The 13513-nt window shown below is 48.5% G+C and overlaps 2 protein-coding genes across 2 annotated transcripts; both read left to right on the top strand.

Annotated features, from left to right (window-relative positions):
- Positions 1 to 914: 914 nt before the first annotated feature.
- Positions 915 to 3164, top strand: LOC34621259 (myosin-9). Its single transcript, XM_022734480.2, has one exon. It carries the CDS (start codon positions 915 to 917, stop codon positions 3162 to 3164), a length of 2250 nt encoding a protein of 749 aa, XP_022588133.2.
- Positions 3165 to 8320: 5156 nt separating this feature from the next.
- LOC34621257 lies at positions 8321 to 10294 on the top strand. The gene is made up of 4 exons (XM_026334316.1): positions 8321 to 8939; positions 8975 to 9442; positions 9491 to 9875; positions 9931 to 10294. Exons 1-4 carry the CDS (start codon positions 8321 to 8323, stop codon positions 10292 to 10294), a joined length of 1836 nt encoding a protein of 611 aa, XP_026190101.1.
- The last annotated feature ends 3219 nt before the right edge of the window (positions 10295 to 13513 follow it).

Below are 13513 nucleotides of genomic sequence, written 5' to 3'. Positions count from 1 at the left end.
TTAACGAGTAAAGTGTCACCCTAACAAGGCCGTAGATGGACAGTTACAAATTAACAAGGACTTCTTACCAACATACAACACTGTAGCAACAAGCTATGTCTGTGGATCGTGTGATAAAGCACTTTTTGTCTTCACAGCTATCAGATAGGAGGCCCTTACTTGAGGCTTCGATGCCCGCCTTCCGTTATGTTACACTCAAAATCCGAGGACTTCTAAGTTTTCAACAGATAAGACAAGCCTATTCGTTCATGCCATCGCAAATTTGAAGGACCGCAGATTATGCTTTTAATGCGGTTGTCCTTATATGGGGGCTGATTCAGCACTACTACATGGCCTACAGTACAAGCGCATGCTAAAATAAGGAGCAGAACGAATGAATCACCGCTACTGTTCTCCCCAAGTGTTTTGACCTTTACTCCTCAAGACGGTTTGCTTAATGCATGTTGCCTTGGTGCGCACTACTTTGGTTGCTCATCACCCTGTTAGTAGTAAAGCATAGGCGGTCACTCACTACGTTCCTTAATGTGCCGGACCCAGCATTTAGGCTCTGTCGGGTCCTATGTTATCTCCAGGGAAATTACCTTTCTCCAGAAGTAAATTGATTCGCGCTGTCAGGACATAAGCCTACGTCGCTCCCCTTTATTGACAGCGATTTTCCGCTCCCAAATGGCAGAGCTCCTTCCAGCCGTTCTGCCCACGAGTGCACCAAAGATACAAATATACCCTGTGACCCTATTTATGCCTTACGAAAGATGAGGCTACATATGCAAAATATAAGAAATCTACGATTTTTGCCGTCGATATGCTTGTTTCCGGAGAGTCTCATGAAAGGTGTAGCTACAGGTGTATTGGCGGTGGTCGCGTTTTCGTGCTCCTTCGGTACCATATTTTGTATCGAGACAAATACTAACATCATGGAGAACAAAGAAGGCATAGTAGAGTTGGGGGGGGCTGAGGCTATTAATCTAGCCGCAGGCACGCACATTCCCACATCTGTGGTGGGCACCGAGCGTACGAGCCCCCATAAGGATTTTCAAATCAAAAGACGGTTGAAAAAGAAGAAGTATGATGTCCTCTTCACCGCAGCATCGCTAATTTGCGGCATTCTTGTTGTGTACGGGGCAACCAGCCGCAAACTTGCGAAAGTGCTTGCTTTTACAACCCCTATTAATGACGCCAAAGGAAAGCTCGCACTAAATGACTCACAAAGCAAGGATGCGCAGAATCCAAAAGATTTAAGGGATATAATGGAACAACCTTTGAGGCTCAGCTCTGGAAATACTCAGAGCCAGATACAGTTCAAGGCCGTCGCCAAAGTGGAAGAGAGGGCACAAAAAGGGTTCCTCGAGCAACTCAGCAACGAGGAACAGCGAGCTGCAGAGGCGGCTATGCGTGTAAGGACTTTGGGGGAGCAGGCCACGGTTTTGGAGGAGGCAAATGCTAAGCTTCAGGAAGTGCTGAGGGCCGTAAGCTACGGAAAAGGCCCCGATTCTGCCTTGACTAAGCAAGCCTACGATGAGATCCTCCGGCTACTCAAGAAGAAGAGGATGGTACTGAACAAAATACAAGACTTGGAGCTGTTGACGGTGAAGTTGGATGGCAGCGCTATGACCCATGAGGAACATTTACTGGCTCAAACAGTTACTGAGGCAAAGGAGCTGGATGATCTGAGGCTAAAGCAGCTGGAGCTCACAAAGAAGCAAAAAGAGGGCTTAGTGCATGCGATGGAACACAAAGCTATTGAGTTTTTTAAAACAGATGCAGAAGAACGACTTCGGAGCCTGGAGATGGTGTTGCGAATCCGCAAGAAAGCAGAGGAGGCGAGGATAGTGGACTTGAAACAGCGCAGAGAGGTGCAAAGAAAAATGCAAGAGGAGTTCGAAAAGCTTTTGAAACAGATAGAGGAAGAGGAATGCGCTCAGAAACAATGCGAAGCAGAGCTACAGTCAAGGAGAAAAGCGTTTGAGGAAACAGTTGAGCAGCTGCCGGCGGAAGTTGTCACCGAAGGTGCTGCACGCGTGAAAGGAATTTGCAAGGACCGGAAAGGGGCGATGCAGAGAAAAAAGAATGACGTGAAGTACCAGGGTTTGCTTCATGATGCCTTGAACCACCACGCGAGCCTGGAGCAGTATGAGCGTCAAGTGGCAGAGCAGCATGTCAAGCCCTGGCAAGAGAAGTTGCAGCAGGAGTTGGAAGACACAGTGGCCCTACTACACAACTCCGAAATAGCTGGTGATGCTAAGAAGTTTTTGGAGCAGCAGAAGCATTCTCTGGAGGCGAGCATTGCTGATGCCCCAGAGGAGGCCCTCAAGGAGGCCAGGGGTTCCGAAGGAGACCTATTTTTGTTGCTGCAGTTACGCCATTCGGCAGAACACAAAATAAGCTCTAAGGTGCGAACCCATTTTGATGATATGTATAAGAAAGACCAGGAAAACGAGAGTGTGGGAATCCAGCTACTTCTAGTTAGTGCAGAACGGGAGACAAAAAGACTGGCATTGCTGTCTTCTCTGGACCTGGCTATAAGCCTTGATCAGGATCGAGACTTGGCCACAGAAATTCATCAACTCTTCATCAAAAAAGTATCACAAGAGGATATCCTGAAAGGAGAGAAAGAGCGACTTGAAGCAGACATCGAAGCGACGAAAAGACGACAAGAGATTATTGAGAAAAGCCGGATGGCGTCACGCAGAGGACTGCTGTCCCTTCAGAATTTAAAGGATGGCAAGCTGGCTGACAAAGATGGAAATGGAACCAGCCGCATATCCTTGAAACTGCAATTGCATGGGGCTATGACACTACTGGAATTCTATAGGCTGCGACTGGAGCGTCTGGAGTACAAGAAGTCATGTCTCGACACAAGCTACCGAGACAAGCTAGCCCGAGCTGTAGGGGCGTGGGAAGCAGTCTCCAAGGAGTATTCAGATACTACAGCCAGGCTTTATGCGCTGGGGATCTGTGATAAAGCCAAGAAATCTAGAAAAGAATTGCAGGACAGCTTGGAGAAGGTTGAGGGATTCGATGATACAGCCAATCAGCATACAGGAAAAGATATGCAACCAAATGTATCTGACGATCCTAATCTGTCTGATGAAGACCTGCTCTCCCTTCCAAAGGTCAAGGTCCAGAGCATTATAGATATTCTTAATCAGGAGACACACAAGTAGATACTGGGAAGAAGTGGTGGATCAAGGATAGTTAACTGACGGGACGGGGATGAAGCACGCAAGGGACGCGCTTGTGACCCCTTTGGTCTAACTGAGGCCGTAGCAGTCGCCGCTTAGTCAAAGCAACAGATAGCGCCTCAGCGCAGAGAAGAGCTTCAACAGAGCCCATTCAGCATGTATCTATTTATTCTGGTGGTCTTCTGTGCAGCGGTAGAGTTCCTCGAGCTAGCTGTAGTTTTTCGACATAGGGTTGCGCAGAGCTTACGGCGCCCTCAAGAGAGTCGACTGCAGTTGGCTGCATATCGAGAAATTCTCTCAACCAGCGTTTTGTAGCCTTGCGGGTGTGTTTGCATAACTTCCTTGCATCTTCACTTCGAGCGACTGGGACTAGCGGTACTCTACCTGCTGAGAAAAGCAGGTTAGTCTAAAATTGGTTATCATTTGTCTATGCCGAAAGCAGGAGGGTGAGTGCAATCCAAAAGATGACCGAACTTATTCTTTGCCCCACCTGAAGCGTGCAGCATTCTAAATGTTGTATTTTTGATTTTATAAGTCTCCTACAGTATGGGATTTTGGTAGCTTATCATCGACGCAAGGCACTGCTATCTTTGTAAGGCCCATTCCGTAGTGGGTCCACAGTACTTCAAGGCATTCGTTCTCATTCTTGCTCTCCTTTTTCTTCCAAAAAGAGGCGTTTGTTCCTTATAGATAGGCAGTGGCTATGATAAAGCCCCAGGCAGCTGGGTCTTGACTGTGATTATCTCATTCACGCCAAAACCGTGAGCTATTTTCGCGCTGACAGTTATATACCAGATACAATCCATGCTTTTCCCCACATATGCTGGCTTAATCCGATGTTCACTCTTTTCAAGCTTTTTTTGCTGTACCGCATTTCCAAACTCAATACAATCTTATAGAGAGGTACTGTTTTCCTTCCTAAAAGATCTCCACTCTTTTCATGCCAGGCCCCCGCAGGACTCCGACATGAGGGGAGGGGAGCACCTGCGATTGGCGTTGCCGCACCATCCAAGCATACCCAACATGTACAGCTAGATGTACGTAGCATTTAGTATACACGCAAAAAATTATCGTATTGAGTTTCTCTCCTTTACATAATATGGCGAACAAAGCTGCACGTCAACACTTTACACTACGCCACTTATATTTTGACAAAGAATTAGTAAAGAATTAAGTCTCATGTCTTATTTATTGCAGAGTACTGCTGACCCCCAAACGCTCATCAAAAGCTACTACTGATAGTTCTGTGGCACATCCAACGTCTGAGAAAATCCAACGAGTAAGAAAGACGATTAATTCGCGAGAGAACCGCAAGTTACCCTAGGCACCTGGCCGCAGATCTCTTAGCCTGGTCTTCTTCTGGTTGCACCTTGCACCTCCGAGAGCCTGCAGGTCCACCGAGACTGAATTGCTAGGCTCATTACCCACTGTCGATCGCTGCTCATGACACTTCTGTGCCTGTTTCTTTTTAACTATGCGCATGCCTTTGCATGCACTAGCCAGCTTTTCTCCAAATCTCTTTGCTGCAAAGGGTGCTGCTGACGTCAAACCGCCACGTCCATGCCTACTTCGGAGGGCGTATTGCACAGGAGCGCTGGTGATACACTAAACACAATTATTCGGTACTGAAAAGCAAGCTTCATATTTCACTTGTTTCGTCTTTGTTGAAAGGAGGTTCACCAAAGTATTTTATGGCGATGTCCATTGAATGCAATAGACTACAATTACAGGCGCCCTTCCAGCTGCTTTCTCCGCAGTTCAAGGCTCCCCCTATGCACTTACACTTAAAGGCCTAGGGCCCCTGTATGTGGATAGTCTATAAGAACTCACGATTCTTAAGACGTTTAGTTTACAGGCATGTTTGTATGTAGTATGCTTTGGTAAGGATTCGCAGCGGCTAGAATACATGTAGGGAAACGGGGTATGCTATACTTCCTAAGAAATGTGCACTGTTCAGCCAGTATCGAGTGAATCAAGCAAATGAGCATCACCGTGGGCAGCGCTAAAGACTAGCAAGTCCCCAGTACTAATTATTTCCACCTACATGATTGTGGTTAAAGCGGCAGCCAGGCGCCCTGGGCGACTAGGGAGACTATCACTTAGAGTGACTATAGAGGACCAAACAGTCTTTATATGTTAATTGTGAATAGACTTGTCTGTTTTCGTGGAGAAGGAAGTGGTTTTCATCACATGAGGTGCTTGGTAATGGTGTTGGGGCCCGATTTGCAGGCGTACAGCAACCGGCTAACTGAAATGGAAAGCGTAAAAATAGAGGTTCACCCCCGAGGGGAGCCATCGGGGAGTGCTAGCATTCATTTCTTTACGCGAAAAAAGCACTGAATTCTCTGTAGACTTTGCAACGATTTCCAGGAAGTGTGAGCACAGTGGTGCTCGTATCGAGAACTCCACTTGGGCTTCCTCAGTCCGCAGTGGAAACGCTTGCTATTCCATCGTGTTCATGAGTTTCGGGGAGCACAGAAACTTACCATTAAGCGCCATCTTAAAAACGGGTGGCCATTTAAGGTCCTGGTATGTGAAGGGACGCAGTAGAATAGCTGCCTTAGAGGAGCATGTGCTGGTTGAAGGTGAAGTCGAGCCTGATGGGCTTGTAAGTCATCAATTGTGTCGTTGCCCTGCAAAATGGTGATATCTGAGTAGAGTTTTTAAACCATCCCTCTTCAGGCGCTAAGGGCCTTGTAAGATGGTCCGTGTGAGCGGCTCCTGCATATTAAGGAGTTCTTATTGTGCGAATTTATGTGCGAAAAACCACCCGTAGGCACAAATGTAGTGCTAGTTCACCACCAGCGAGGTACTGAGCCACCGGGTTCATGTTAGTTTGGTGGGTCAATCGTTCAAAAGCGTCTGCAAATTTCTCCTTACTGTTCTTCTTACGGGACGGATGTGCGTTTTGCTACCTTCATTCTACTGTTTTCTTGCCTTTGCCTGCATGTGGAGTGGCGATGCTGCCGTGTCGGTGACCGTCCAATAGGCGACTAGTGAGAACGTGGGGTTACGGAACGCGAAGGCGTGTGCTCCGACAGAAAGGGGATGCCGTAACAGGCAAGGCTGCACTCTGATACGTTCTTCTACACTAGGTACATTTGAGCAAAATTAGTAAAGAATATACCTTTTGGCCTGTCCGTCTGCACACCTCAATTGCTGCAGTATAATGTTAGCCCATACTGTCAAGAACCAATTATTTTTTTTTCCGCGCATTAGTTGCACCTGCGACTCATCTGAGCGCTCGGAGTGCCTAGAGGGTGCAGCAATGCGGAAAGTGGCTGCCCATTTCGCTTCATGCGAGGTCCTATAGTGTAAGAGCCTGGAGAAGAGAGAACCCTCTTCAGAGATTATTTAATAAGTTCCTAGTAAGCTTTGTAGTCGGACTGGGGCTTCGTGTCTACCCGTAAATTCACTAGGGGCAGAATTGTAACAGCAGAACAAATTATTTGCCCCAACACGTGTGTATTGCCATTGGGAGCACGCAACGAAGCCGGCACCTCTAGCTTGATCGATGGGTCCCCCTCATGATGTCACAGGTTCCCCTAACACGGGCTCTACCGGAGAGACCAAGTGGTGCACAGAATAGCTACTGGTGCACATTTGAGTTGTGAGGCTGCCAGTTAACACTTCCCAACACTTTTTAACGAGGGGTAGGTGTTATCAATTTTCAAAAAAAAGTATTCAAGTAAGGATGACTTTCTTGGTGATACCACGATTAAAGTTAGAGAATTTGACCTGTTCCTTTGGCAGAGCAAGTAGCAGGATCTATTACGGTGTGCCCTGGTGCTCGAACAGGGGCTACTGCTGAAGTAAGACCAGCTCATCATTTAAATGTTCGCAAAAAGATAAGAGACATGGCATAAAGATAGCTAGGACCTGTATTTAATGAATTCTAAAGTCGATGGCTGTCAGCACTGTCCGGAAGACTGAGAAGTCGTAGAGTGACTTGACGTTCACGGTGGGAGCGCAATCACAGCCGCTCCGCTTGTAAATTTCGGTAGCGGGGCTAGGAGTGGCCGGCATACTTTGTGCTGACTGACTTTAGATTTTTTGACTTCTAATGCGATCGTCAATATTTGCAAAGGTCCGTGGGAGCTTCCTGAAGTACAAGGCTGGGGGTAACGGGGCAAGCTGCGACAAGGTCGCAGCAATTGCTCCAGTAGCATCAACAAAAAGCTGTGGTACCTCAGCCATAACGTCGAAAAATCCCTTTTCTTTGGTTATCTCCTACCTGTGCCTGTACGTTGATGAGCATTTTAGATGCGTCAAACTGGCAGGAGGATGCGTTTAAGTACACAGGGAATATATGAAAGACAGATGGCGTTTGAGGCAATCATTTGCAACACACATGTCCGGCGGCTGTCACAGCAGTTGAGCTATAGGCTTGCTGAACTCAGGTAGCAGAAACAAATCCATCACCATACAAGCCTACTGCTGCAGCATTGTGAACAATGTGACATCCATAGCGTGGCACTTGACAACGCTGGCACTTTGCATCTATGGGCTTAGCGTTCTTGTAGGGCGACTTCCATCCTTTGCTCCTTCAGCAGCAGCACTCGGAGCCAGCAGCAGAGTCTTATCTTGGAATTCCCGGTTATGAGGGAACACCACGGGAAAAGCACAAGCCTTCTGGCAGCATAGCAGCATGCTTCACAGTAGTTTTATGGCTTTCATCCATCTTAATTCCTTTTTTTTGCAATGCCGGCCACACTAGGCATAGCCAGACAAGGCTCCAAAGTGACCTGAGAATACGATGCATCATCCTCCAGCCCAGCAAGCGAAACTGGTTTTGGTTAGTGGATTGCTGCTGATGATTTTGGCAGCGGGAGTAGTGGACTTTGCTGTGGAACGGAGCAGAAGGATAATAGAGGCTAGGACTGCTGTACAGCGCGAAGCCGGCAGCTGCCTCCAAGGTGCAAAAGAACTTGCTGATGGTGTGCTGGAGCATCGGGGCAACAGAGGCATCAACGTTGAAGCTGCAGCAGCAGCAACAATTGCAGAAGATAGAGCAACAACAGCTGCACCGCGTGGGTGGTACGCGGAACTGGCCGACAGCATTCTCGGAAGTAACCGAGACAGCAGAGTCCCAAGTTCAAGTTCAGGAGAGACCGGCTGTAGCACTACAGCAGAGAGCCATGCTAGTGTTAAACTTAAACTTGTATCAGCAGCTTTTAGAACTTTCAGAAGCAAAAACAGAGGAATCTTTCTCTCAGTTCATGCAACAGCTGGTGGCAGAGGAGAAGCTGCTTGATACAGAGGAGCAACAGCATGATGCAAAGCTACAGCAGCTGAGGACACTTGAGGCCGCTGATGCTTATTTACAAGCAAGCAGGAGGCAGATTGCGGTTCTCAAAGCTGAGCTGGATGCAGAAAAGCGGAGCTCTGATGAGGCCTATTCGATACCAAAAAAGGAGCCGCAGAAGTACTTAGATTTTGACAGAATGAACCTGCTGAAGGCGCTACAGCAACTAAAACAAGAAGAAAGGTTACATGAGATCAGAGAGCGAGAACAGGTAAACACCATCAGAGCTATAGCGGAAGAAACACAAACCTTGGAGCAAAGTCTTACAAGCTACAGGAGACGTCTCCATGAGCTACATTCTCCAAACGGCGCAGAACGAAGGCTTCCGGAGAAAGTGCGACCGCAGGAGCAGCAAAGGCGAGCTATGCCGCAACAGTTAGAGCAGTTAATACAGGAAGTCTTGTCTCTTCGCAGCACCCCAGACGCTTTCGAGGCCACACATGAGGATGCTAGTGCTCAATTGTCGGTGTTGTATCTTGAGGAGCAGCGTCTTTTGGTGGCCGAACAGTAGCTGGAGGAGCAGAAGCAGAGGAGGCAGCTTTCGCGGAAACAGTACAGCTTTGGCAGAGGCAAATGGAAGCTTTGCGCATGACAGTAGACTTGCGCATTACACACCCCTCAGCTTTTGCCATGGCTCACCTCGGAGAAGTCTCCCTCCGGCTGCGCACCTGGGAAGTCACTTCACAGAATGCCATGCGCAAGATCGAGCAGGCCACCTCCGCAGAGGGCTCTGCTGGTCCTCTTTCAAATTCCCCTAAGAGCAATCGCATAGCTGAGGTCCAGCTGTCGTTCCTGAGGGCCTTTAAGGCGATGCGCACGGGAGCCTTGAGTTTCCGCAACGCGGTTGCAGAAGCAAATAAGGAGCTGACGCGACTGGAGACGCTTGAACAGCTGCAAGCGCTTGGGTCGAAAGCCCTCCAGGAGGCGATAGCAGGGGTCCCCATGGTGAGGCTGAGTGCGAACTGGGCGGTCGACACTGGAAGGCGCTCCGAACAACATTGAGCATGGCGGAGAAAGCAGTGGCACACCCGGCAGAGGATTCAACAAGCAAAACAATTGATAGGGAGTCCTGGTAGTGGGGGTACCCTTGTCAAAGAATGGAATCACACCTACTTGCCGCCGGTCGCTGTCCTCATCAAGGAGGCAGCTAAGCATGAGCATTACACTCGGGCTCTCACAAAGCTTGAGGGTTTCATAAAGTCAATCTTGCAGCAGGAAGTGCTCCAGCTCTTTATGGAGGCACTCGAGACAGCTGACGCGCGGCGACACGCTTGCCAGGGCGACGAAGTTGCCGTGAGCGAGCTTAGTTGGGCTCAACTCACCGCTCTCAATAAACAGTGTTATCCTATCAGTTCTATTTTACTACAATATGGGGACTTGGAGGAAAGGTTTGCCCCGTTTGACTCACCGCAGGAGGGCACTTGCCGGAAAAACCCTTTGTAGGTTCTACAGCGAGTGCAGGCAGCCAAGAGGAAACGGCATACCCACCCAATTACACGCCTGGGGCCCTCCTATGGAACAGCCAGGGATATGGCAGCGGGAAAAAGTGTTGATTATAGGTAAGGACGCTGATAATATACGGGAGGGAAGACATGAAAAAGCCAAGGTGACGGGTGGTTTGACGTCCATGTTGGAAAGCCAGACGCTTGACATCAGGGTTGTCCCACAGCATGCTGAGGCGAGTGAGAAGCCACGCACAGTACACACGCAACGGGCTGCTCGGCAGGAGAAGGGAGCTGTTTCAGAAATAGAAGCTGGCAGGAATGTAGATGGAAAAGAAACGAGCGGGGTGGAGAAGGGAGAATGAGCGGTAGAGGTAACAGTAGAAAAGGCTCAAAAAGGACGACACGAAGACAGGGAAACTGGAGCGAACGAGGGGAGAACAGGGAGAGACCGGGGGAAAGGCAAAGTCACTGACAAAGGCAGAGGACGGAGAGATTGAGAGAGCCTCGAAGACGAGCGCAATTTCCATGCAGGAGGTGAAAGCCTCGGAAGCATTCTTTCATTGGGACATGGATATGATATTGCATGCCGTGGTTGGTGGGGAGGAGCGAAAGCTGCATGTACCGACAGTGCAAAATAGTCTGATTAAACCAGGGGCAGCGGATACCAGCTATGCTGTCAAACACCCTCAGCGCCGTACTTGGGCCCCCTGTGTGAATTTGGTAACCTACTCTGTATCAGGGAGCTCATGGCTCAGCAGAGAACACGAAGGACACACATCGTGATAAAAGGAAGCGAGATGCCAAAACAACCGACATCTTGATGGGTCCATTAAAAGAGACAGCACGCGGGCCCCTGAGCGGTACCCCATGCGACAGCGAGGAGGTAAACAAAGGCGATGGAGATGAAGAAGCTAGAGCCTATGAAAGGACTGTAGGCAATACTCTTGAAGAAACATAGCACAGTAAATCTGATAAGGGCTCCAGTTTCTTGTCTGTGCTAGCGAAAGTAGTCAGCATGCAGGAAAAGCTCGGAGTAAGAACGGAAAATACTATGGCTGTTCCTGTGCCAAATTCGGGCAAAAAAGCCCTTCCCGAGGGAGCACACGATGACTACTCTATCAGCTAAGGTATCGCAGGGTTTGCTGCAGCAAGCAGGTATGAGATCCTCCCCCCGTTCAACCAGGAAAGCCACCACCACCCAGGCTGTAAAACCGCCAAGGAGACCCACTTCTACTTCCAGCAACTCCACGGGCAACCGCTCTCCCAGCCGCAAGGGTTCAATCAGTACTCGTAACGCTGATAAGTAAACAGGGACTTCTACTGCCTTTCTATCGAGACAGTCCTATATATGGTACAGCAGCGTAGTGAAGGGGCAGGCGGCCCGTGGAGGAGCCCTGGTTTAGATGCTGCAGTCCCAACCTCAGTTCAGCCCTCTGCGGAATTGCCTACGACCGTGCCACTGCTTGGGTAGCTCGCTGCAAGTGCTGCAAGCGCTAGCCTTCGCGTGAATAACGCTGGCTCCGGAAACGGCCTTTCTTTGGCGACAGCAAGGGGACAAGGCTTAGTTTTTGTTTTACGGCATCGAATCTAATTTCTCTTGAAAAGGAAAGCAACGTCAGTTTAAGGATCTCTCCATTGATGGCCGTGAACCGTGGATAGTAATTGTATTCCTTCAACCAATTTCCAAAGGACACTTTAGGAGAGTGCTACGGGAAGAGTCCGAGAATCAAAGCGGTCGCCCACCTTTATTGCTTGCTTAGTCAAAGATCCTCGGTTCAGATATTTCGTCTTACCTTGCATATTCTGTCATAAAATCTTGTCACCCTATGTATCACACCAGCCGCAGCTGTTCTTTTTATGCGAGGAACCAACTCACGGAATGCATTGAAGGCGGGGATCTGAGTTCACAGCTAGGTAAACCAGGGACAGTGATACAGTCGAAACAGCTTTCTTGCCTGCTACGGTAATAGGGCTTGAATACAGCGCAAACATCTCCGTATCTTACTCGGTAACACGTCCCACAACTCCGTACAACAGAGGAGCGGGGGCCAAAAAGTTACTTGGTGATCAAAGACTGAAGAGGCCTGCTGCAGCGTGTCGGCGAAATTTGAGAGAAGTGGGTCGGAGGCACGATTTAAAGCCAATGTCAAGTGCCTTTTAGGAAGTTGTTTAGCAATTATCAAAATGTTTCGCTCGGCGAATGTTTAGGTGGTGCAGAGAGACGTCTTTATGCATGGGGGTATAACGCAGTGTATACCGCAGTGAAGCTCTAAACGGTTCTACAGAGTCTGGAACCCCAGTGGCCACGCCTTACAGCATGTGCTTTGTTATTTATTCACCATTATATAGACACAAGTGGGTGGGTGGAATCAGGGATGCCTGGAAGTTCAATACTTCTTTTTCCACATTCATAAGCCATTCTCGACGTCCAACAAACAAGGGCTTGAAAAACATAAATCTCTAGTGCGAAATCATCCTGCACAGCTGAAGGGCTTACTTCCTTCTTGAGCTTGCCATATGAGGAGATCCGAATCCTTTGAAATCACTCCTTTGTTTAACGTGATCGTCCGTACAGTGGATCAAAATCGTCCTGACAAGCACACTCTGGTCAAATCGCTTTCCGGCGGATTGGGAGTCTGTTGATGATTGCACCCCTCTACCAAGTCTTGACACATCACCATCAACCACCGCTGCTTTAGATCAGGTAGCTCCTCTGCTATCCTACTGCCTCCCTCCATATACCAGGAACCCCCATGGCCACCGTTCTCAAATGGCCCTTACCGAAAAGTTGTAGCGCTCGACAAAACTCTGCACAACGCTGAAGTAGCAAGCGTCTCCATTGGGGACTAAGTACGCGAGAATAACGATCGTAATTCGAATAAACTCTGCTGAGCCTTACTGAAGACCCTAACAAAGTCTACCTTGAGAAAAAAGGAAATGCTTTGTCCGCTCTAAGAAATAAATACGAATCTTCCCCAAAATTCCCCTAGGGATGTATCTCTATATTGACGCTTTCTCTCTCATTTAAGTGGCTATTGCACGCATACAAATCAGGCCGTGGTATCCATTACAAGAAGCATTTTGATGGAAACGATTCACTGTATCGAAGAAAGAAGCAGCATTTCTCACGATCAACACTTTCAGAAACAGTTCCGTAACCAATGCCTGTCTCTGTGTGGACTGTTGCGTGCAAGCCGTTTGCGGGTTCCGGAATGATTTTGGTCCCATTGGCCCAGTAGACGTCAATGCAGCTTCAGGCACAATGGTCTAACCAAGGGTATGTTTCTGTTACCTGGTCATTTATCAAGCATGCCCACAGTGAAGGTCGATTTCCCTGTACAGCCTGAATAATTGGGATTTGCTTCCAATAATATCAATAATAAGGTGTAGGATGACATGCTTCATCACCAACATTCTACTCGCGCAAACTTTCTATCAAATTATGATGCAGACGATCATGCATTCACGTCAACCTTCATTAGGCACTCAGTGCCTTGACAGACTATGAGGGTGCAGGGCCCTAAGTTCTCTAGGCGAAAATGGGTCGAGAGTGCTTTCAGTACACGAAGAAGCAGCTAAAG

Source organism: Cyclospora cayetanensis, unplaced genomic scaffold (genome assembly GCF_002999335.1).
Source record: "Cyclospora cayetanensis isolate NF1_C8 unplaced genomic scaffold, CcayRef3 CcayRef3_contig_4, whole genome shotgun sequence".
Lineage (NCBI taxonomy): Eukaryota > Apicomplexa > Conoidasida > Eucoccidiorida > Eimeriidae > Cyclospora > Cyclospora cayetanensis.
The sequence above is the reverse complement of the archived record's forward strand: the minus strand, read 5'-3'. Positions and strand labels throughout refer to the sequence as shown.

Excerpts from the sequence above, each read along its gene's own strand:
- LOC34621259 (XM_022734480.2), top strand. The coding sequence starts at position 915 with ATGGAGAACAAAGAAGGCATAGTAGAGTTGGGGGGGGCTGAGGCTATT.
- LOC34621257 (XM_026334316.1), top strand. The coding sequence starts at position 8,321 with ATGCTAGTGTTAAACTTAAACTTGTATCAGCAGCTTTTAGAACTTTCA. Across the intron at positions 8,940-8,974 it reads GGCCACACATGAGGATGCTA|CGTCTTTTGGTGGCCGAACA; the intron begins GTGCTCAATTGT and ends CTTGAGGAGCAG. Across the intron at positions 9,443-9,490 it reads GGTCCCCATGGTGAGGCTGA|CATGGCGGAGAAAGCAGTGG; the intron begins GTGCGAACTGGG and ends AACAACATTGAG.